Source organism: Salvia hispanica, chromosome 4 (genome assembly GCF_029641045.1).
Source record: "Salvia hispanica isolate PSC_SH4W2 chromosome 4, Shi_PSC_v1, whole genome shotgun sequence".
Taxonomy (NCBI): Eukaryota; Viridiplantae; Streptophyta; class Magnoliopsida; order Lamiales; family Lamiaceae; genus Salvia; species Salvia hispanica.
Genome location: NC_142695.1, coordinates 55,856,971 through 55,880,000, shown reverse-complemented (window position 1 = coordinate 55,880,000; position 23,030 = coordinate 55,856,971). Strand labels below are relative to the sequence as shown.

Sequence of the window (23,030 nt, the reverse complement as noted above, 5' to 3'; positions counted from 1 at the left end):
ATTCAATCCACATTTCAACTACATTTTTTGAGATGGAGAATTTGTACTCATCACTGAAATATTTGGGATTTGATATATTTGTTGATGTCGCACATGGAGTCAAATGGATTTCTGGAGTTGGTTACAAGAATTTAAAGGTGGTTGCTGAGATTGATAAGGAGATAGATGCTCAGACTGCGGCTGAACTAGAACCGGGCCGCCGTCACAAGGCTCACGGGAGCATTTTTTTTGGGATGGCCACGTCTATCTTGTTTTCTTTATTAGAGTCATGCCTTGTGGAAAAACACTTGAAGGGGAACTTTGAACAACAATGGCTCTCAATAACTTTCTCCAAGGCATTATTCCACGGCAATGGTCTTGTTGCTACAGTAGCAGGCGTATTAAAAAATCAATTGGTTAGTGATTCTTTTAATTTGGGACATGTATATCTCTTCGAAGCTGCTGCAATTTTTCTTGCTATTGGAATGATTGTGATATTATCATCATGGATTGAGAATTCTGGCGACCTTCTGAGAGTAAGGACATGCTCACTCTATTTAAAGGTTATTGGGGTACAAAAGAACGATCCTTTGCATTTGATCCGGGAGGACTCCTCGACGCTCATAGTTGCTTCATGGTTTGCTTCGTGGTTTCCACCTTGAGGACAAGGTGGATTTTAACCGTGGGGGAGTTGATACGAGAATATCTCTACGAATATCCCCATATATCTATTATTTAGTTTAGTATTATTTAGCATATCTTTCCCATATTTTTCCATATATCTCTTAGAATCTTTTGTCTTGCTCATTATGTTAGTATCCCTATTATAAATAGGGCTATTGTTATTATCATTATTCAATCAAGAAATACAATTACTTTTATCTTATTTTTATTGCTTATTTCAATTCGGTATTGATCCTGGTTTGATCGACGGGCAAAGCTCTCGCGACTACCTCGTCTACCTTTTATCCCTCCGACGATCGCCTCTGCAACGCTGGAATCTTATTAAGAGAAATCATCTCTTAACATCATCCTTCACCAACCTAACTTAAAAGTGAACCATCAAAATCTAAGCTTTTTCAAGAAAAATATTCAAAATCTTCAATCCTAATAAAAACCAGGATCATATTAAAAAGAGAAGCAGGTTTGCAAGAAATAGAAGGCATCATAGGCAAAAGACTCAGAATTGGGAATAAGATAAGTACTTTATTTGGTCACAACATCTTTTGACTAGATCCCCTTGTAGATCAAGACCAGAGCATTCCTGAAGATGAAGTGATTCTAGGTTGGGGCAGCCATCGAGAATCGCTTCCAGTCCCTTGTTTCCAATCCAATATGAAAAAAGTCCGAGACGGCGCAAGTTAGGCATGTTTTTTCCAATGGCTACCGCATGCTATGTAAATTCCAATTGACCACCCCAAATGTTGCAATAAGTAAATGATTTCAACATAGGGCAAGAGATGCCAATGCTTTCAAAATCTTTTGGATTGAGACTTGGCAACATCGTAAGAAGCCATAGTCAAAACACTATTGTCTATTATACGATACACATCAACTACAAGGCATCGTAGCTGACTTTTGCCGATATCGTAAATATCAACACATTTTTTAAATGATTTTCAAGTCCCTGAAAGTAACTTATAATGATTTTCACAATCTAAGATGCCAGTGCAAATTAACTATTAGTAGAAATATTTTAAGGTATGTGATTGACTAATTTTGTGAATATAAAGGTCAAGCAACTCCACATTTTACCCCATCAAAACAAGAGAAGAGAATAAAACGAAGCTCTAAATATTGCAAAATTAAACATTTGAAAAAACAAAGTAGAATCATCGTTAACCAACCTAATTATGAACGCTTGAAATCTCAGGTTTCAAGACTACAAATATTAATACTAATAACCACCAAAATCTAGTTACACCTCCCAGAATCTAGTGAGTGATTGTCCTCCAACTCCATCCTCCTAAATTCCAAAATCAAATTTAATATTTTGAAGAAGCCAACCAAAATATTTGTCACCGTCTAAAGACTTAGGATGCAGCCTCAGATCTTTTATTTGCTCAGAACATCTTTTGCCTAGATCCCCTTGTAGATCAAGACCCGAGCATCCACTAAGTTCGAGTGATTCAAGGTGGGGGCATCCATTGAGAATCACTTCTAGTCCCTTATTTTCAAAGTGAAGTTCACAGAGTCGGAGATGTCGCAGATTAGGCATGGCTTTTCCAATTGCTACAACTTGCCATGTCATGTCTTCGACTACACCGACACCCCAAGAGTTGCTACAGTTGCTATATGTAAAAGATCTCAACATGGGGCAAGAGATGCCAATGGTTTCACAATCTTTGGGATTGAGATCTGTTGGCATGATAAGGTGCAATTCTTCTAATAGTGGAAGTTTTTTTATTACCTTAGTCAAAGCAGATGGTTTTATCTCAAAGTATGCAAGTGTCAAGCTTCGGAGCTGACTAGATCTGTCAAAAGAGTACAATATCTGTGATTCTTGGAGAACAATGAATGAGGAAAATTATTGTTAACATATTCAATTAACAAGATAAAAGTAAAACACAAGTGTTGTGACTTATGAGCAAGAGAATATTGTGTTAGAACAAATTAAATCACAAACGATTAAGTGAGAATGATGTGTGGTGCATTATAGCAAATGAAAGAATTTTACCGATCAGCTGCGTAGTTTAGCAACCCATGCCCATCAAAATAAGAAAGTTTTAGCTCGACCAATTGTCCCTTGCTACGATCCACTGCACAACGGCAAATGGCCTCAAATTTGTTGTCTTGGCGGCAACGCATATTGTCCAAATGAATAACGCACCACATGGCAGGATTCTTGCAGACTTTCCACCACGTACTACACACTAGCTGCGCACTCTTGAGTCTCTCTTCAGCACTCAATCTTTGTAGAATATTTGTCGTCAAATCCTCGGGCAGTTCGGTCCATGGCGGTGATGGTGGAGGCTGGGCTGAGGATGAAGAGGCGGCTGTCGGTATTGGAGGTTTTGTTTGGATCATCGCCTCGTTGGATTCGGATGTCGTTCCCATGCTCACTATCTTGGGATTTTTCAGGTGTATAAATTGGATGGTTATAGGGGTGAGTGATGTTTCCTCGATTCAAGTGCTCACAAAGACACGACCCTTCGTGTTCTAAATCAGAATTAAGAAATGATGAAAGTGAACAAACGGAGTAGTTTTTGAAGTGAATGATGGTTAACAACGGTCAAATTTAACTAAGATGAAGCACCTCGGTTTGACTTCAATTATTGAGATTGAGATCAATTGGTTTTTATGTCCAACAAATCTACGTGACCAAATTTTATACCACCAAAAACTAGTTTATTTGCTAAAAAATAAGTTTGTTTATGCATTTATTCAAAGTATATGCATGCATATATAGTATATGCAAAGTGTATAATATTGTGGTCATATATTTATGATTTGTGTATAATTTTTTTATTTTTTAAGAACCATAAATATAATTAGTGCATATTTTTATTCAAATTTTTGAAAATATAGGAAGGAAATTCAAATATAAAAATAAAAAATAAAGTTAAAGGCTATTAAGTCTTTTTAACTTGTCCACTTACTATATTTATTATTAAATCTATAATTAATACATCAAATTATTAATATAGCCTTATTTTGATTGTACAAAATTTGGTTCTTTATCATTACTCTTTTATGTCAACCGTCTAATTCTAACTTTTACTCCATTTAGTAGTACTACTATGAAAAAAAAAGTCACGTGAGAACATGATAAGGGCATCCGCAGCGCGGCTCGCCACCGGTTTGGTCTCGTCCCGGCGAGACGCGACGGCGGCGAGACCGCGTTGCAACAGATATCTCGTCCCGACGAGATTGGACATCCCGTCACGCGTCGCGCGTGGAAGGGGCTGACCACGAGCTGTCTAGCCACGCGCGCGGGCCACGTGGCACACGCTGGCGTGCGGCGTGACGCCCACTCGCCGGCACGCGAGTGGGCGTCGTAATAATGACGTCATAATTCGATTTTTAAAAAATTAAAAAACGGTAATGTGATCGTTCAACGGTCGATTTTTAAATTTTTTTATTTATTTTTTATTCTATAAATATTCTTCTCATTTTCCATTTTACACACAAACACACATCTATACTTTTCTCATTTTTCTTTCTTTCCTCTCCAATCACTTCTATAAATAATTCATTTATTTTTTCCATCTCCCAAATTTAATCCATTCATGGATCCATTTGAGCAAATGCGTCGAATAATGGAAGAATCGCTAGAGGAAGATCAACGTAGGGAGGAGGAAGCCGCCGCGCCTCCTCAGAGGCGACCCTGGACTTACATCCATCGTAACCGGGAGGAAGCTGCCGCAAGGTTGGAACGTGATTACTTCGGTCGGAACCCAGTATGGGGAGATATCTACTTCCGTCGTCGTTTCCGTATGTCACGCGCGCTATTTTTGCATATCGCGAATACATTGACGGCACGGGAAGAGTACTTCAGAGAAAGGTTCGACGCTGTTGGCCGTCCTAGCCACACGACGCTCAAAAAATGTACTGCAGCAATTCCGTCATCTTGCTACTGGACAATCGGCGGATTCGTTCGACGAATATCTTCTCGTCGGAGAATCCCCTGAGAGACTTTGTTTGTTGAACTTCTGCAAAGGCGTATGGGCAGCCTTCACCGACGAATTTCTGAAGAAGCCAACCACCGCAGATTGTCAGTTTATGCTCCAACTTCACGAACAAGCACACGGATTCCCCGGGATGCTCGGGAGTGTCAATTGCATGCATTGACAATGGAAGAATTGCCTTGTGGCGTGGAAGGGGTTACACACGAGCGGCCACAAAAGGCACCCACCCCACCGTTATACTCGAGGCCGTCGCCGACTACCGGCTATGGATTTGGCATGCGTATTTCGGGGTCCCCGGCTCGAACAACGACGTCAACGTGCTCAACAATTCAAACCTCTTTAGAGAAGTTCTGAATGGTAAAGCGCTGGCCATTAACTTCATCGCTACCAATCGTCAGTATAAAATGGGGTACTATCTTGCCGATGACATTTATCCGAAGTGAACAACCTTCGTGAAGACGTTCAACAGGGCTGCGAACGAAAAGCAGTCTCTTTTTGCGCAGAAGCAAGAGGCTGCTCGCAAGGATGTGGAGAGAGCGTTCGGGGTTTTCCAAGCTCGATTTAACATTATCAAAGCCCCGACTCATACGTGGTTTATGGATAATATGGTCGACATCATGTATACGTGCATAATTGCACAACATGATTGTCGTCGACGAAGGACTTGAGGCGGGAAATTTGTTCAACCCTGAAACCCCGGGAAGCTCTACTGCAAGTAGTCCGCCTCGAAGTGGAGTGCATCCGTCTTTGCAATAACGGTTGTCTATTCGGGCAAGGACACGTGATTCTACCGCCACGCCCAACTCCAGGAAAATCTAATGGAACACATCTGGGCAAAATTTGGCCACCGTTAGATGATCGTCACTAGAGAACTCCTTCTTTTGTTTCTTTGCCTCCATTTTTTTGTGATTTGAATTTAAGTGTGCAATTTGTATTTCTAGTCTTTTAAATTATGTCTTTTTTATTTTTTTAGGTATTTAAATTGTAATTTTATTTTATTTAATGAAGTGTGTTTTTATTAATTGAATTGGTTGGAAATTAAAAAAAAAATGAAATTGAATGAATAGTTAAGGGATGAGATGGTTAAGAAATGGAGGGATGCAGGTGCTGTCTCTTAGTTAAGAGATGGGCTGAAAAGTACAGTGAGACCCATAAATAGTTAATGGCTGAGATGATTAAGGGATGAATAAGAAATAGGGATGAGGATGGCCTAAGTTCGGGTGACCCGCTCATCTACGAGCTCATCGGTCGACTTGCAATGGTTGGACGAGCTCGGACGACGTCCCAGACGATCGATCGTCCGGACAAAAATTGAGCCGTTATGGATGCTCTAACATGTTAGAACAAATTTTAGCACGGAAGATTAACCAAGGTGATAAAGAAAACACGTAAGCTATGGAAAAAGTCTACTTCCTACATCCCACAATAAATGACACATTTGGGTAATAGCACTAGATTTTAGGAAATATTCCCTCTGTCCTATAGAAATAGATCTTTTAGGGTTGACACGGATTTTAATGCGCAATTGGTAAAGTAAGAGAAAAAAGAGTTTAAGTATTTGAAATTATGTAATGGATGATGAGGCCCATAAATAATAAAATTTAAAAAAAGAAAAAAAGTTGTCATAAGTGAATATGAACTATTTTTATGGGGTATATGAAAAAAAAAATGTGACATATTTCTATGGTATCGAGGGAGTATTGTTTTGTGTATTGAGTGAAGAAAGAAGATAATATAATTTATTAATATATGAGAGAATTTTTTCTATAAAAAGAAATATGCTTAAATAATGTTGCTATTAATATTGTACGTATTGAAAATTGACATAAGTGGCTCCTCGGTTACTCTGCCTCGATCCCTTAAAAATCAAGTTGTCAAATGGAATGAAGAGTCATTGAAAATTGAAATGAGAGGATTCTCTATTCACCTGCCCAAGAAACACTTCTTATTCACACTGTCAAATCGAAACAAATGAACCGACTCTTTTTAAATTTTCTCAAACGTCGGGTCCTTAGGGATTCTATTTTTCTTTATATCATAAAAAAACAAATGTTAATAACAAAACTATTACCCAACTTTTAAAAAATTTTACTCCCTTCGTCCTATTGTCCTATAGAAATATGTCCTATAGTATTTGACACGAATTTTAATGCGTGATTAGTAAAACAAGAAAGAATGAGAAAAAATAGTTGAAATTGTGTAGTGGAAATGATAAAGTAAAAGAGAAGAAGAAGAAGAAGAAAAAAGTTGTCATAAGAGCATCTCCAATCATTCCACTAAACTCAAATCTATTTTAGTGTAAATGTTACACTAAATATTAATTTTGCTCCGACCATTTACATAAACTCAAACCCAAAAGAATATTCCTCCCCCACTAACTTTTTATTACTACTTTTCAATCATGCCTATATATTTTATCTAAATTACATACTAACCCCATGACACTTTGTCAATATCTTAAATTAAATTAAATAATACAAGATAAGATTTATTAATTAATATAACTAGATATGAAATCCATAGTATTGTTTTACTTACTAGTAATATTTTTATTATTATAATTAATAGTATATTTGGTTTGAATAATATTAATTAATTAATAAATAATTGATTTCATATATTTAATTAGTAATGTACGTATAATATTTAACTACCTAATAAAATAATTGATTTCATAGATTTATATATAACATCAGTCATTTAATCTATCTAATAAATATTTAATAACATTTAATTTTCTATTGAAATAAATAACGGCTCATGTTAGTAAAATAATTAAAAATAAATCAATAATGTCGAATAATATAATACTAATATGGGCCAGCCCAATATTTAATAACTAATCAAATATTAATAAGATAAGATTAGGTTATTATTTCACATCTTCTTATTCACGCTGCAGCATTGTCTTCGTAAGTTTTTCAGTTTCTGTATTTTAATTTCTCTTCTTCTATTTTGATAAATATGAATTGATTTGGACTTAAATACAATAACTCAAACTATGAAAAGTGTTTTGGGTATACTTTTATTGCAAATCTAAAGATATGTATTTTTTCTTCAAAAATCTATAATGGGATTGTTTTTGCAGTACTGTTGGAGGTAATATTCTACTGCATTTTAGGTTTTGCAGTACTGTTGGAGATGGTCTAAATGGATATAGAATATTTTTATAAGACGAACGAAAATGGATGTATGACCTATTTCTATTTGTATGCATTTTTTAGTAGTTTATCTTAACGGGAACTCCTAAAGCGAGACATCTGAAATTGATCAACCGGAACTCCTAAAATGGGACGGAGGGAGTATATACCTTTTATATACATTTAAAAAAAAATGGAATAAGAAGAGTCGTGGGCAGCTGTAGCGTGGAGTCTTTTATTTTAATTAGATGACAGTTGAAGAAGTGCAGTCCAACAGTCCAAATCCAGCTCACCGATAATCCTAACTGAACATCCATTTCACATGGCGGCCTCTTCATCCACAGCCGCGCCTCCGCTTGCACCATCGCCGCCGTGGACCGAACTGCCCGAGGATTTGACAATGAATATCTTACAAAGGTTGGGTGCTGAAGAGATACTTGAATGTGCGGAGAGAGTGTGTACAACGTGGTGGAGAGTCTGCAAGAATCCCGCCATGTGGCGCGTTGTTGATTTGGGCTATGGACGTTGCACGCGCAACAATTTGGATTACATCTGCCGCCGCGCAGTTGATTATAGCCAGGGACAATTGGTCGACCTAAAGCTTCATGTTCATGCTCTTCAAGTTTTCCAAGTGCCTTGGTTGTTAAAATACATAACCCAGCGGTAGAATTCTTCCATTTGCTGTCATTTTCTCTTGTTCAATTGGTGTTTGCTTTACATTTTGCCTCATTTTTGGAATACAAATTCTGATTTTGAGTGGAAAGTGGTAAATTATAAAAGATATATACAATCACATTTATCTTTTGTGTGGAAAATAGGTAAAAATATTTTTTTTTAAAATAGAAGAATGTATAAGTATCTTTTTAAATACTCTTTCATTGGTCTTTCCATAGGAAAATAGGTAAAGATATCACATTTAAGATGCTCTTTTAAGTTAGATTATATTCCAACCAAGTTTGAGTCATTTCCCCTTTTTTTTTTTTCATAAAAAGTAAAATAAAAAATAAAAATCACTCTTTTTTAATTTATCGTCTACTTTGTAAAACATATAATCACCCTTCTTATTTCTTTATTCTTCTTCTTCTGCCTCCTCTTACTCATTCATACACAATGATGATTGTGGAGTTGGAGGTGGAGAAAAGCTCCATAAAAGGTTCTTTGTATGATGACATTATGCTCATTTTAAGATATCTTGTGTGTGTGAAATGTATACATAAGTAACTTGGTGTGGTTTTTTATTTTTGGCATATCATTGATTGTTTTGTTCTCTGTCTTTTGTACAACCTAAGTATACTTGGTGTGGTAATTCTCCCAGTATTTCATTTACCAGAACCACTGATATGGTCTATGTTCTACTCTTTCAACAGATCAAGTCAGCTTCGACGCCTTGAATTTTCATCCCGTGATGTTATAGGTCCTGCTTTGATTGAGGAATTAATTAAAAATCTCCAACAATTGGAAGAGTTGAAGCTTTTCTTGAACCAATTGCTCCAACCCGAAGATTTGGAAACCATTGGCGTCTCTTGCCCCATGTTGAAAACATTTTCATATGGCAACAGTTGGAGACAGCATCCAGATATTTCAAAGTATGTTATAGCAATTGGAAAAACCATGCCTAATCTTTGCCTTCTCCGACTTCTTGGACGTTGGGAAGGAAATAAGGATGTGGAAGTGATTCTCGATGGCTGCCCCCATCTCGAGGTCCTTCAGCTTCATCAGTCTGGCGATTTTTTGATATTGAAGGCCTCTAGGAAATTGATGGATGCTCTATCGATGGATATTGAGTTATGTGATAAGCTGAATCAATGTGAAGTCTAACTATCATCTCTTCTTTGTTTGTTTTTCCAAATGGTTTATTTTGTATCGTTATTTGGACCTTTCATCTCTTCTATCCATCAGTCTTTTTTTCCTTGGATAGTTTTGGAAATGCTAATGCTTTCAAAATCTTTGGGATTGAGACTTGGCAACATCGTAAGATGCAACTCTTCCAATTGTGTAAGATTTTTTATCACCATAGGCAAAACACTATTGTCTATTATATGATACAGATGAACTGTAAAGCATCGTAGCTGACTTGATCTGTAGATTACGGGATAAGAATATCAACACCAAAACACAAGAGGAAACTTGTAAGAAAGCATGGAAACCACAGACGCAATGATAGTTTTTTTTTATAAAGCTTTACTCCATCTCCATAAAAAAATACTCCCTCTGTCCCACAAAAGTTGTCATACTTGTGGGAGACGACACGAGATTTTAGGAGGTTTTGTTTTGTGTGTTAAATGAAGAGAGAAAATATAATTTTTATATTCATGTGAGAGAGAACTTTTTCCAAAAAGGGAAATGTGACATCTTTTGTGGAACAAACTAAAAAGGAAATCGTGACATCTTTTATGGTACTAAATAAATAAACAAGAAAAATAATTAGCATACGAAGATGAGGCTGATTAGATTCTTTCAAAATCTAATACATTACTCCCTGAATATGTGATACGAGCATATCCCTAGATAATTGGCTGCTCGACGGATTCTCCCCGCGAACGAACCAATATCTTCTCCGCGATCTCTCGCAGTTATCCCCCGATACGAGTCCCCTCGTATCATCTGGTGCTTTCATCGGATCTCTTCCTCCATATTTCCGCCATCATGTTATACACCTACATTGACTACCACCATCGCCAATTCGACAGACAGTTCTCCTTGCCACTGCCCATGCCGAGCTCACATCGTGTTGGTATCCCCAGAGACAAGACGTGCAATTTGGGCGCTCCTATCCAGATCCGGAGTACACACTGCCCCTGCAAATCGCCCAGCCACAGCCACCGTACACTGCAGCGGAGACCACCGCACCACCGCAATTCAGGTTTGCTGGTCAGGATCTGTACAGCCATGTTCAGTGGCAGCCGCCAGACCAGACCTACTCACAACAAATGCAAATGGGCCGACAGACCATCGAGTACTACCAGCCGCTGCCGTTATATCCTCAACCTCCCGATCCACCAGATTGGCAATGTCACTCAACAGATCCGGTGACGACTGATTTGGAACCAAACTTATCGATGGCTGCCTTGGTTTCACAGCTTGAGCGCCTAACTGCAGATGTCGAGCAATTGGTATCTCGGATGGATGCAAAAGAATGTCGCCAAGGAGATACACACGCCGCGAAGAGCCATTGCCGCACAGCTGCCACGGTGCCTGCTGCTGTCATGTCCTTGAAGCTGCCCCCGCCAGCTCCTCCGTGCAGCCCCGATACCAGTAGAGATAAGGGCGAATTGTTAGACGATGACCCGCTCTCACCAGCCGTGATTTCTCAGCCGGGCGGCCCTGATACCAGACCATCATCGACCCCTGATCATGTTGTACTAGCGGTTGACCCTAGCGCAATTCAAATGGAGATTTCGGAGGGGGTGAAACGCAACCGCTCTAGTTCTTCTCTCGGCAAGAGAATAGCTATGGAGGAATTTCACAATTTGGATGATATAAGTTTTAATGATGGAGCAAATCCAAATCATGGTGAGGATGCTTCTTTCAATTCATTTTGTGATTCAACGCTCGACGACGATGCTAGGCTGATCCCTCCGCGCAATAATCAATTTGGTATGTTTGGAAAGGAGGACATAGAGCGTGATCCAACTATATTTGCGCGCGAGGATGCGGAATCTATGAACCCTACTAAGGCGAAAGTCAACCGTCTGTTAGCGACCATTGCCAAATTTGAGACACCTTTAGATGCCACGGATAGCCACGTCAACAATCTCCAACCGGATCCAGATCCACCGTACTCCCTTCATGATGAGTATGACTTGAAGGAATTGGCTTTGTTTTCGAGGGAGGATTTATTAACTGTTGATGTTAAAGAATTCAGCCTTGATATTTTGGTGGAACTCTCGGAAGTTACTGATGTGGAAGATTCCAAGAATAACGATGAGGAGCATGGTAACCTTCGGGAGGATGATGCTGATGACCTACCTGGGGTGGACATCTCCAAAATTGAATTGAGTAACTTCATTAGTGCAGAGGGGCAGATCGACTTTGATGTTTTTGATCTGGACAGTGACTACGTCAAATTGAGGGAGTCTATTTTAGATTTCCAGACTTTTAGGATGATATTTTCATATCTGAAATTAACTTTCTGCTATTATGCACTTCATGGTGTTGCTGGAGCTTATGCTAGACGTATATTTGTGGAAAAGTTGGGTGCAAAGGAAAGCTCATTGCTTAATTGTGGCAGAGGAGATCCTGATCATAATCTGACATATGCAAGGGATCTAGTGGCTCGTGTTGGGTTGAGCAAGTTAGACGAAAATCCGGACCCGCCAGAGTTTGGTGCGTCAGCAAATGAAGATGTCGGACACAATATTGCTTCGCTTTCGACTAGTCGAGTAAGTGCAAAACAACAGTCTTGTACGTTTGATCCAGGAGGGAGCATCTCGCAAGACTTTGCTCTGGATTGGAAGAAGATTGAGGCCTATGTCATGGAAGAAAATTTTAATCTTTGCAACAAAGAATTGACAGAAGGGATGCGTCTTGTCCGCCATAGTGCTATTTGTGCATCAATAAAGACTATGTTTGAGGAGATATCCCTTGTTGGAGCTGAGACCTATTGTGTGTACTATGGCTTCAAGGGTGCTAATGGAGTGGCTGTAATTAGTGGTGCTGACTTGAATTTTAGTGGACTAAGATTGATTATTGCACCAGAAGATATCGTGCAATTGTATTGGCAACTTACAAGCATGGGGATAGAGCTTCTTGAAGTGTTTCATGGTAGCCAAATTTCTGAGTTGGACCGCCTTTTTGCTTCTTGGTTTCCACCTTGAGGACAAGGTGAATTTTAACCGTGGGGGAGTTGATACGAGCATATCCCTAGATAATTGGCTGCTCGACGGATTCTCCCCGCGAACGAACCAATATCTTCTCCGCGATCTCTCGCAGTTATCCCCCGATACGAGTCCCCTCGTATCAATATGATTTAGCCAGAATCTTTGGACCATAGCCTCACATCTTTTATTTGCTCATGACATCCTCTTGTATACTGAAACTACAGCATCCCCGGAGATCAAGTGATCTGAGGTGGGGCCTGCCATCCAGAATCACTTCCAGGCCCTTATTTCCCATTGGTGTCCAAAAATTCGGAGATGGCACAGATTAGGCATGATTTTTCCAATTGCTACAGCATGTTCAGAAATTTCACGTTTCTCGTCCCAACAGTTGCTAAAGCTAAATGTGATTGAACTAGATTCTTGATTTGGAATCCGACAGGTTGTATATGTGAATGATTTCAATATTGGGCAACTGAAGCCAATGACTTTAAAATATCCGGGATAAAAGCGAAGCCTCGTGATAAGATGCAACTCTTCCAATTGTCGGAGTTCTTTAAGTGCCAACGTTAAAGCAGCCGTTGTTGCACCATAGTTGTCGAGTGTAAGGCAACGTAGCTGACTTAATCTGTCAAAAGAGTAAAATAATTTAGTACAATGTTTGTCTGATTCAATCCTTACAAGTTGTCAATTAAAGCAAACACAGCAAAAGGAAGAATGATATGTACCGGTGGGCCACGTGGTTTAGGAAGCCATCCTCTTTAAAACCGGCAAGCGTTAGCTCAACCAATTGTCCCTGGCTATGCAGCAAACTTTCCAAAATCTGTCAGATGCGCATAGGCAAAAGCCCCCAAGTTTGCAGCCCCCACAACGGCAAATGTACCCAAAATTGCAACATCGATGTTCCAAATATATCACGCGCCAGGCGCGGCCAAGGATGAAGAGGCGGCCATGCTTAACATCTTTTTTTTAGGGTTCAATCTGTCAATGTATATGTGTGGCGTTAGGAATGAATTAAAGGAGTTTAGTTTGTTAGTTTTCCTTTTTCTATGGACTTTGTTAGCAGAATTCATGTTTAATAAGTTAAAACTTCGGAAATTATTTCAATTGCTTTGATAATTTGATTATTAATTATTAGTTCAGCATAACATGTTAATGTTTAAACACAACTGTATATTAGCTCTGTTTTAAAATGCATGGTTTTAGAAATTGTAATACTTATTTTCTGATTTTTTTTTTCAAATTGGAGTCTAATCATGTTTAAACTTGGCTGAGATTTTATCAAATTAAAAATTTTCAATCATAACTCTTTATATTTGGCAGAATTAATCAATTCAACCTACACATTTCGTGTGGTATTGACTTGAACTGTGAACATCTGTACTCTAGGTTGAAAAGTAGTCACCTAAATTCAATAATTTTCTCATCCTAAACAAGCATTAATTGTAAATATCCATACAACAAACACCACTAGAACTAAAGCAATCACTGCACTAAAAGTAGCACAACAACAGGTCCAACACTATACTCAAATGTTAAGATGTTAGAACAGTAATCTATAAAGTAGAATCACAAGTGCTAGAAAATCAACTTTTAGACAATGGGATGTAAATAGCTGGAAAAACAAACTCCAAATGTAAATAACAATGTTAATAGGGGTATTGGCCACAAACATAGAACATTAATCTAAAAAGTAGAAGCACAAGTGCTAGAAAATCAACTTTTAGACAATGGGAAGTAAATATCTGGAAAAACAAACTCCAAATGTGAATAAAAATGATAATAGGTGTATTGGCCACAAAACAACTAGTATGTTCTAACAGATTGGTTACATGGTTAACCTAATATCAACTCGGTTTGGTTCCACTAATTATATTCATAATGAATACTATCATATTCTTCATTGCTATCACTGGAATTGTAGATATCATAATATGACGAATCACTGTCGTAATCCACATCTTGATAGCTGATAGAGGGTGGAGACACAGGACGGAGCCTCAGATCTTTTATTTGCTCGAAACATCTTTTGACTAAAGCACCTTGCATATCAAGACCTTTGCATCTCCCAAGATCAAGTGATTCGAGGTGGGGGCATCCATCCAGAATTGCTTCTAGTCCCCTATTTTCTATCCGCTTTCCACAAAGTTGGAGATGGCACAGATTAGGCATGGTTTTCCCAATTGCTACAGCATGCTCCGAAACATCTAGATTCACAAACCAATGGTTTCTATATGTAAATGATTTCAACATTGGACAAGAAATGCCAATGGTTTCCAAATCTGTGGGATTAGGGATTAGCATCAAGCAGAGGTGCAACTCTTCCAATCGTGGGAGTTTCTTGATTGCCTCAGTCAAAACATACCCCATTATTTGAGACTTCGATATTGTCAGGCATCGCAGCTGACTTGATCTGTCAAAAGATTACAATATATATAAATTGCTAGGAGCTGATTTTGAGTAAATACATATATAGTACTATGAGAAAACAGAGAATCATGTGTCGTGAATGATAGGGATAGAAGACTTATACCGCTCGGTTGCGTAGTTTATCGACAAATCCACTGCTAAACCCTAAACCAGTAAGCTTTATCCCGACCAATTGCCCCTGGCTACGATCAACTGCGCGTAGACAAATGTTCTTAAATTCTTTGAGCCTAAACCTACGATAATGTCGAAGATCCAAATCAATGACGCGCCACATGGCAGGATCCTTGCAGACTCTCCACCATGTACTGCACACTAGCTGCGCACCCATTAGTATCTCTTCGGTGTGCAACCTTTGCAGGATATTCGCCGTCAAATCATCGGGCAGTTCGGCCCATGGCGGCGATGGTGGAGGCGCAGCTGTGGATGAAGAGGCGGCCATGCTCAACATATTCGATTTTTAGGGTTCGGTGCATATATATGTAGTGTTGGGAATGGATTGAAGGAATTTAGTTTGTTAGGTTCTAAACATCGGAAATTTAATCTTTTTTTAATCATTTCTCAAATAAAAGTATTTTACATTTAATGTATTTAATTTACTACCTCCGTCCATGAAAATTCGTCTCACTTTTCCATTTTCGTCCGTCCCCCAAAATTTGTCTCATTTCACTTTTACCATTTTTGGTAGTGAACCCAATATTCTACTAACTCATTCCTACTCACATTTTATTATAAAACTAATATATAAAAGTAGGACTCACAATCCACTAACTTTTTCAACTCACTTTCCATTACATTTCTTAAAACCCGTGTCCGGTCAAACCGGGATGAATTTTCGTGGACGGAGGTTGTATTATCTTTTCAGTTCCTAATTCATTTAAAGAGATGTATCTTTTTCTATTTCTAAAACAATAAAAACTTGAAAAAAATTGAAATAAGTTATGTTGTAATAGTAGTATAAATTTATGTAGATCCATTATAAAAAGTGAAAGCTATCCAAGTAATAATACTAAAAAGTAACTCATTTTTATGTTTAATAAAATTTCTTAATTATAAAAATGATATTGACTATGATTATGAAAATGTATTAAAAAAAAGGTTAATGCAACTCACTATAATTATTCATCGCACCCCCAAATTAAAAATCTTGAATCCGCCATTACCAATAACTGTAAAATCTCTGGGATAAAAGCGAAACCTCGTGATAAGGTGCAACTCTTCCAATTGTGTTGCCCCCGTTAAAGCAGCCGTTGTTGCACCATAGTTGTCGAGTGTAAGGCAACGTAGCTGACTTAATCTGTCAAAATAGTAAAATAATTTACAATGTTTGTCTGATTCAACCCTTACAAGTTGTCTGACTTATGGCTCTTCTTCACAGCTTACCGATGGCCATGGAGTTCTCTTCTCACATTTGGATAGAGCTAGACTTAGCGACTCTTGTCTCTTCACTGTCATCTTGACAGTTAGGTTATGCGGAGCTCAAACATTTTATGGCTCAGATTACATACACTCATTCTTCATCTATCTCTAAGGTGTGTAATAATTAGAGTTTAATGTAGGAATTATAATCAAGGAAAAATATTATCGTGTTTTTCAAATCATATTGGTATTTTAATTTTTTTTTATTATTTACTCTATATATTGAAAAATTAAAAGAAACAAAACATAGCACAACCTATTTTAATTTATACGAGTATTATTTATTTTATAAATTGAAAAATTAAAAGAAACAAAACATAGCATAGCCAAATCTCTAGTTATTGGAAGCATTAATCAATATTAAATCACTCAAATTAACATTATTAATTAATTAAACCATCGATTCTTTTAAAGTTAAAAAAAAGAAGAAACACTAAAGTTAGAGCATCTCCAATAGCGGCTAGCCCACCGGCTAGCCGATTCGCGTCGCTAGGCGGTCGGCTAGCCGAACAATTGGAAACGGCAAGTCGCGAATCGGCGTGCGCTCGCCGATTTGAGGGCGTTGGCCGATGCGCTGGCCGCATTGTGGTGTGCCGATAAGCTAGCGATCGGCCAGCGCTCATTTTTCATTTTTTTTGTTTATTTTTGAAAACCCTATATATACGCGATTTTAGTTTCATTTTCATTTGCACCACTTGTTTTAATGAGTTTTCTCTCTCTCTAAATTTCTGTACAAGAGCAACATCGAGCGATGGACAACAACAACGAGTCCAGTCTAGTGACGAGCGGATCTCAGACTCCCACAGTACGCGTGGAATCTGGATGGGGCCAGATGGGCGGGCAGATGGGCCCAGGGTTTAACGTTCCTTGGCAACAGTTGATGGGGATGATGGCGGGATCGCAGGGGGATGCAGGGAGGGATGCCGTGGGGGATGCCGGGCGGCGGGCAGGCAACGCCAGGGTGGGGAGGTATGCCTTAGATGCAGCAGCAGATGATGCAGCAGATGATGGGGATGATACCGGTATGACAGCGAGGGATGCAGTCTGGTATGCAGGGGGATGCAGGGTTCTCCGGGGGAGGGGGGGACACGGTCTATCGTCCCTCTCTTGATTTTTTGACGGCTTCGTCTCACACGTCGACCCAAGTGGAGACGCAGTTCACTGGCGATGACCTCTTGTCATTGCATGAGATGGGGATCGATATCGGGGAGCCAGACACTCCCGTTCCAGCTGGTCGGGCCACGCCGAAGAAGAAGAAGACCAAGAGGAAGGGCAAGGTGGTCGGCGAGTCGTCGCAGCCCGCTGTTCACGACACCCCCACGCGGAGGAAGTGGACGGAGGATGAGTACGTCGGCATGGCCAAGGCGTGGTTGTTGATTTGCGACGATCCGCTGGTTGAGCAACCAGCGGATCGTCAATATGTGGGCTAAGATTAGAGCAGCCTACAAGAAGAACTGCCCGCACTACATTGAGGAGGAGTGGCGGAAGGGGTGGGAACGCATCAGGGCCGCGGTCGTCCGATTTTCAGGGTTGTACGCCAACACCTTCCGCATGCTGATTAGTGGGCAAGACTGAGGAGGACGCCCGGAGGATAGCAAAGAGTCAGTTCCCCTTGTCGGGGATTTATAAGGAGTTCACCTTCTGGGAATGTTATCTGGTGCTGAAGGACTACGAGAAGTTCCGGGCGGGGTGCGAGGCTGGGTGGCTAAAGAAGCAGAGGCTAAACTATTCCGGTGATTAACGCGGCAGCAGCGGCGGATCCCACGACCTCCCCCCGGATGCTGAGGAATTTCCGTCCCCTCCATCCTTTGCTCGTTGCCCTCGCTCGGTTGGCCAAAAGCGGGAGCAACGGGCAGCGAGGGGATCCTCCCCACTATCACCCCAGGAGGTCATCTCGGCACCCCCATCCCCACGCACGTATACCTTATTCTCGCTTGCAAAAATGGAGGAACGGATGTACAAGGTCAGTGGAGGGCCGCAACTGACCCCATGGAGAAGAGGTTTCTTCAATCGATGCTCGAGAACATGCAGGTGGATTTGGATGCCACGAGGGCACTGGTGGGGGGCTCAGACGCGGGCTCAGATACCCCAGGTGGCGGCGGCGAGAACGGCGGCGGCGACGATGAGGAGTAGAGAGCGATGGGGCTCATGTGTGGAAGCCCTTTTTTTTTAAATCATGTATTTTTTTTTTCTATGTGCCTTTTTATTTTTAATGAAATGAATAAATTTTTCCGTATATATCTCGTAATTTTAATTCCGTAATTTATCGTAAATTCAATTCCGTAAATGTAGTTGTTTTTTAATTATTTTTTTTTGCAGCTAGCCTATTTGCTTAAAATGCTAATGTGACTGGTGGATTTTTAGTGCTGATGACGTGGTAAGAAGAGAGAGTGGCTAGCCTGTGGCTAGCCTATTGCTATTGGAGATGCTCTTAATAATTTGATTCTCTCTGTATGCATTGCAAAGGCGAATATCATGGCAGCCCTAATTAACAAAAAAGCAAAGCTTTTCAGTAACGCTGCCGGCTCCTCAGCCGCGCCACCATCACCGCCATGGCTCGAACTGCCCGATTATTTGACCGAGAATATCCTGCAAAGGTTGCCCGTTTGAGAGATACTGACGAGTGCGCAGCTAGTGTGTACTACATGGTGGAGAGTGATAAAAAAATCCCACGATATGGCGCGTTATTCACTTGGATTGGCGAGATTGGAATGACGAACAATTCGCTAGCGTATGCTATAACAAGATATATACTAGTACTCAAGAATTAAATGCATATTCAGCAAATTTAATCTAAGCGAGAATAATTGATATAAACACTATGTGATGATCTTAAAAAGTATTCTACCTACTAATAAAATTAAGCTTTTCACAAGTAGAGCAAAATTGTTTAACTATACATACTATAAAATTTTGATAAAGCTATTAATTACTCATATTACAATACCAATAAAAAAGTAATTTAAAATACAATATTTTACAATATATATATTACATTATTTACAAGTCATTGAACAAATAACATCCTTTCAAAATATAACTTTAAAAGGTCATTGATTAAATTTAACACATTTGCTTAAAAGTGATTTGACGTAAAAAATTATTGAATAAATATAGCACATCTCTAAAATATAATTTGACAACAAATAAATTAGAATAATATTGCATAAATATTTGAAAATGATCTTTAAAAACATTGGTTAAATATTGCAACAATGATTTGACAAGAAATAAGGAGTTACTAAGTACTCTTGCGAGCAGATATTGAAAAAAATGATATCATAAAATAATGGCATAGCTGAGAATCGAACTCAGCACCCGAGGCAAGCATGATCTCAAAATCAGAGCACTTGCCAACTGCGCTATCAATACTTTTGATTAATGTATCTGAATATATGTATTATAGGTAAAACTAGAATGGCGCCCCCACCGTAGCTCCGCCAAATGATTTGTACTCTCTCCGTCCACGAATAAGAGTCACGTTCACTTTTTTGCACATATTTTGTAAAAATGATAATAAATAGTTAAAGTGGAGAAATGATAAAGTAAGAAAAAGAATAATGTAGATAAGAGTCTTGTCTACATTATTCTCCATCTTACTATATTATTTCTCCACTTTAACTATTTATTATCATTTTTACAAAACAAGTGCAAAAAAGCAAACAGGATTCTTATTCGTGGATGGAGGGAGTATATCTTAATTTTAACATCTTTTTAATTGCCTCATTAGTTTAAATTTATAGAATACTACTATTATGTAGAAGTATAATTTAAAAGCGAAATTTTTTTTATTAAAATTAATGGCCATTATAAATAAATTATGGATTTTGCATTTCTATTTCTTACAAAATGCGACCAAATACTAGTATAAGCGGTTTAGGAGAAATTAAAAAAAAAAAAAAAAAAAATTGTCAACTATCTTTTCGTAAAAATTGAGCGCTTATTAAAATACAATCAAACCATCTTCCCCAAATCAACACTCACGCGATGAAGCCACGAAACCCTAAAAAATCGAAGAAATTGAAAAGGGGATCTTCACCGCCGTGGATCGAGCTACCGGAGCATCTGACGGCAGATATTCTGCAAAGGCTGTATCCGGCGGAGATAATTGACAGTGTGCAGTGCGTGTGCAAGACCTGGTGGAGAGTCTGCAACAATCCGGCCACGTGGCGCTCTATTGATTTGCACTATCGACGTCCCGCCGCCCGCGATTTCGGCAACATCTGTCTCTGCGGGGCCTGCACACATGACTACGTTTGCTGTTGTTGGGAGAACAAATTCGCGTTCCTTGTCCGTCGCGCAGTTGATCTAAGCCAGGGACAACTCCTCAACCTCAAGCTTGGCGTTTGGGATTCGTATGACTTGCTAAACTACGCAGCAGATCGGTACAATTCTTTCATTTCATATTCTCTAAGTGCCTTAATTAATTGAGTTTTCTTTCATTTTTTGTGTTGTTCTTTGCGCTTCAACCTTACTGAATTTTGATTTCCAGTAGTCTCTAATATGCTCTATATATGTTCTACTTTTTCCACAGGTCATCTCAGCTTCAAAGCCTTAAATTTTTACAGTGTGGTGTTGATTATGATACAAGTGAGTTGATTGTAGCCATTAAAAAACTGCCACAATTGGAAGAGCTGCACCTTGTGACGACTCCATTTCTCATATCCGATGATTTTGAAACCATTGGGATCGCTTGCCCAATGTTGAAATCGTTTTCATATCATAACTGTTTGAGCAAAGTTTCATCAGCATGTTTTGATTTTTCAGAGCATGCTGAAGCAATTGGAAAAACCATGCCTAATTTGCGCCATCTCCGACTTTGTGAACATCGGATGGGATATAAGGGACTGGAAGCGATTCTCGAGGGTTGCCCCCACCTCAAATCACTTGATCTTCGGCTATGCTCCGCATTTAAAAGAGTCTCTGATTCTGGCCAAAGAAGTTCTGCTCGGGAAAGAAAAGATCTGTGGCTCCATACCGACTCTATCGGTTTAGTGGATTGGATAGAGAAACGGAAGGATACCTATGATATTGATTCTGAAAATGTTCATCATTCCTATTGGTGTGATGATATTGAAGGAGGGTATTATTAGTTTTCTTGTAAAGGTTTTGATGGATATTACTATATCTAGTCTTGAAGGTTGTAATGAGATTTTGTTGGAGGTTTCATTATATCTCCCATTTTGCTTGGTATGTAGTGAGATATCAAAGAATTCCTTTTTGTCTTTTATTAGTATCAATGTACAGCTTATGACGCTGCCATCATTTTGAGCCTACCTAACTCCTTTAGTTATACAATGACTTTAATATATCTTGATGATTTTGCTTTTGTTATTGTCTATTTTTCTATTTTCAAACACCTATTGGAATGACTTCTTTGTCTATAAATAGTGTATACTCCCTTCTGATCATATATTCTTATAATTAATTGATTTTCGAGTTTCAGTAGGTGTTAGATTTTGTTTCGAATTTCATCCCTAGTAACGTCTCAAAACAATGTTGAGCCAAATCAATGGTGGTTAACTTCAAAATTTGACTACAATTAAATTTGACTATTTCAATTTTCAATAAATTCATATCATCAAACCCACACCCGAACGTTGGAAGGAATCGCCTACAATATTTCCTATAACATCTCCTAATACACTATTTATATAAAGTGAACAAGTGGATCCTATTTGAAAAAATAAAACTCTTTCCCCACACTACATCTCTCCTCCACCCTCTCTACTTAAATAAAATACTAGTTTTAGTAATTTATTTAGAAATTGAATTACTTGAAATATTTAAAGAGATAGAGTTTATAATTACAAAAATATTTATATATATACATAGGGTAGTGATAAAATGCAAACTTATATATTGTACAAACTCAAAACTCTTCAACACAACTTCAATACAGTTTCAATACAATATCAACATAGTGTAAAATTTCAAGATTTTAATGTCAACACAGTATCAACACAATATCAACACAACATCAATCATGACTGCCGTTGAAATTCTATTGACATTTTCCTGTTGATGTTTTTTTGTGATCTGTTGACATTTTTCAACGGTCCAGATCAAAGTTTTGAGTTTGTACCATATTTAGAGTTTTCATTTGATCACATCCCTATATATATATATATATATATATATATATATATATATATATATATATATATAAAGTCCCATTATCCACAAATCCACTCTTAAAGACCGAACCATCGAACTCTACCAAATTAGGGCTTATAGATCTAGTTTTTTATGGATAAGATACAGAAATTTATAAATTATTTTCGCCTTCATCACGAGCCTATTTTAATTCATCTGAAGGTAAATAAGTCATACTAACATGTTACGAAGATTTAACTTCGTTCCAGAATATATTATTTCATTCTAGTAGGTTTTTACCTCATTCCAGTAGGTTTTTACTTCATTCCAGTACGTAAATGTGGTTTCGCCGTCGCGTGCCGTTCTTTCACTCTACAATATCTATCACCAACGCCATGTCGCTAATATTGGTTTAATAAACACATGGAATAATGTAATAAATTATTGGAATGAAGTATGTGTAGAAGCAGTTGAAGTCCTACTGGAATGAAGTAAAAATGTTATCCAATGAAGTAATAACATTC

The 23,030-nt window shown here is 38.5% G+C and overlaps 3 protein-coding genes across 3 annotated transcripts; 1 reads left to right on the top strand and 2 right to left on the bottom strand.

Moving 5' to 3' along the window:
- Positions 1-1,945: 1,945 nt before the first annotated feature.
- LOC148929553 (putative F-box/LRR-repeat protein 9) lies at positions 1,946-3,036 on the bottom strand. The gene is made up of 2 exons (XM_089056925.1): positions 2,657-3,036; positions 1,946-2,453 (listed from the first exon to the last, which is right to left on the bottom strand). The coding sequence occupies exons 1-2, from the start codon at positions 3,034-3,036 to the stop codon at positions 1,946-1,948; spliced, it is 888 nt and encodes a 295-aa protein (XP_088913051.1).
- An 11,394-nt stretch (positions 3,037-14,430) lies between these two features.
- LOC148929552 (putative F-box/LRR-repeat protein 23) lies at positions 14,431-15,433 on the bottom strand. Its single transcript, XM_089056924.1, has 2 exons — positions 15,138-15,433; positions 14,431-14,977 (listed from the first exon to the last, which is right to left on the bottom strand). Exons 1-2 carry the CDS (start codon positions 15,431-15,433, stop codon positions 14,431-14,433), a joined length of 843 nt encoding a protein of 280 aa, XP_088913050.1.
- Positions 15,434-20,397: 4,964 nt separating this feature from the next.
- Positions 20,398-21,503, top strand: LOC148929551 (putative F-box/LRR-repeat protein 9). Its single transcript, XM_089056923.1, has 2 exons — positions 20,398-20,795; positions 20,945-21,503. Exons 1-2 carry the CDS (start codon positions 20,398-20,400, stop codon positions 21,501-21,503), a joined length of 957 nt encoding a protein of 318 aa, XP_088913049.1.
- The last annotated feature ends 1,527 nt before the right edge of the window (positions 21,504-23,030 follow it).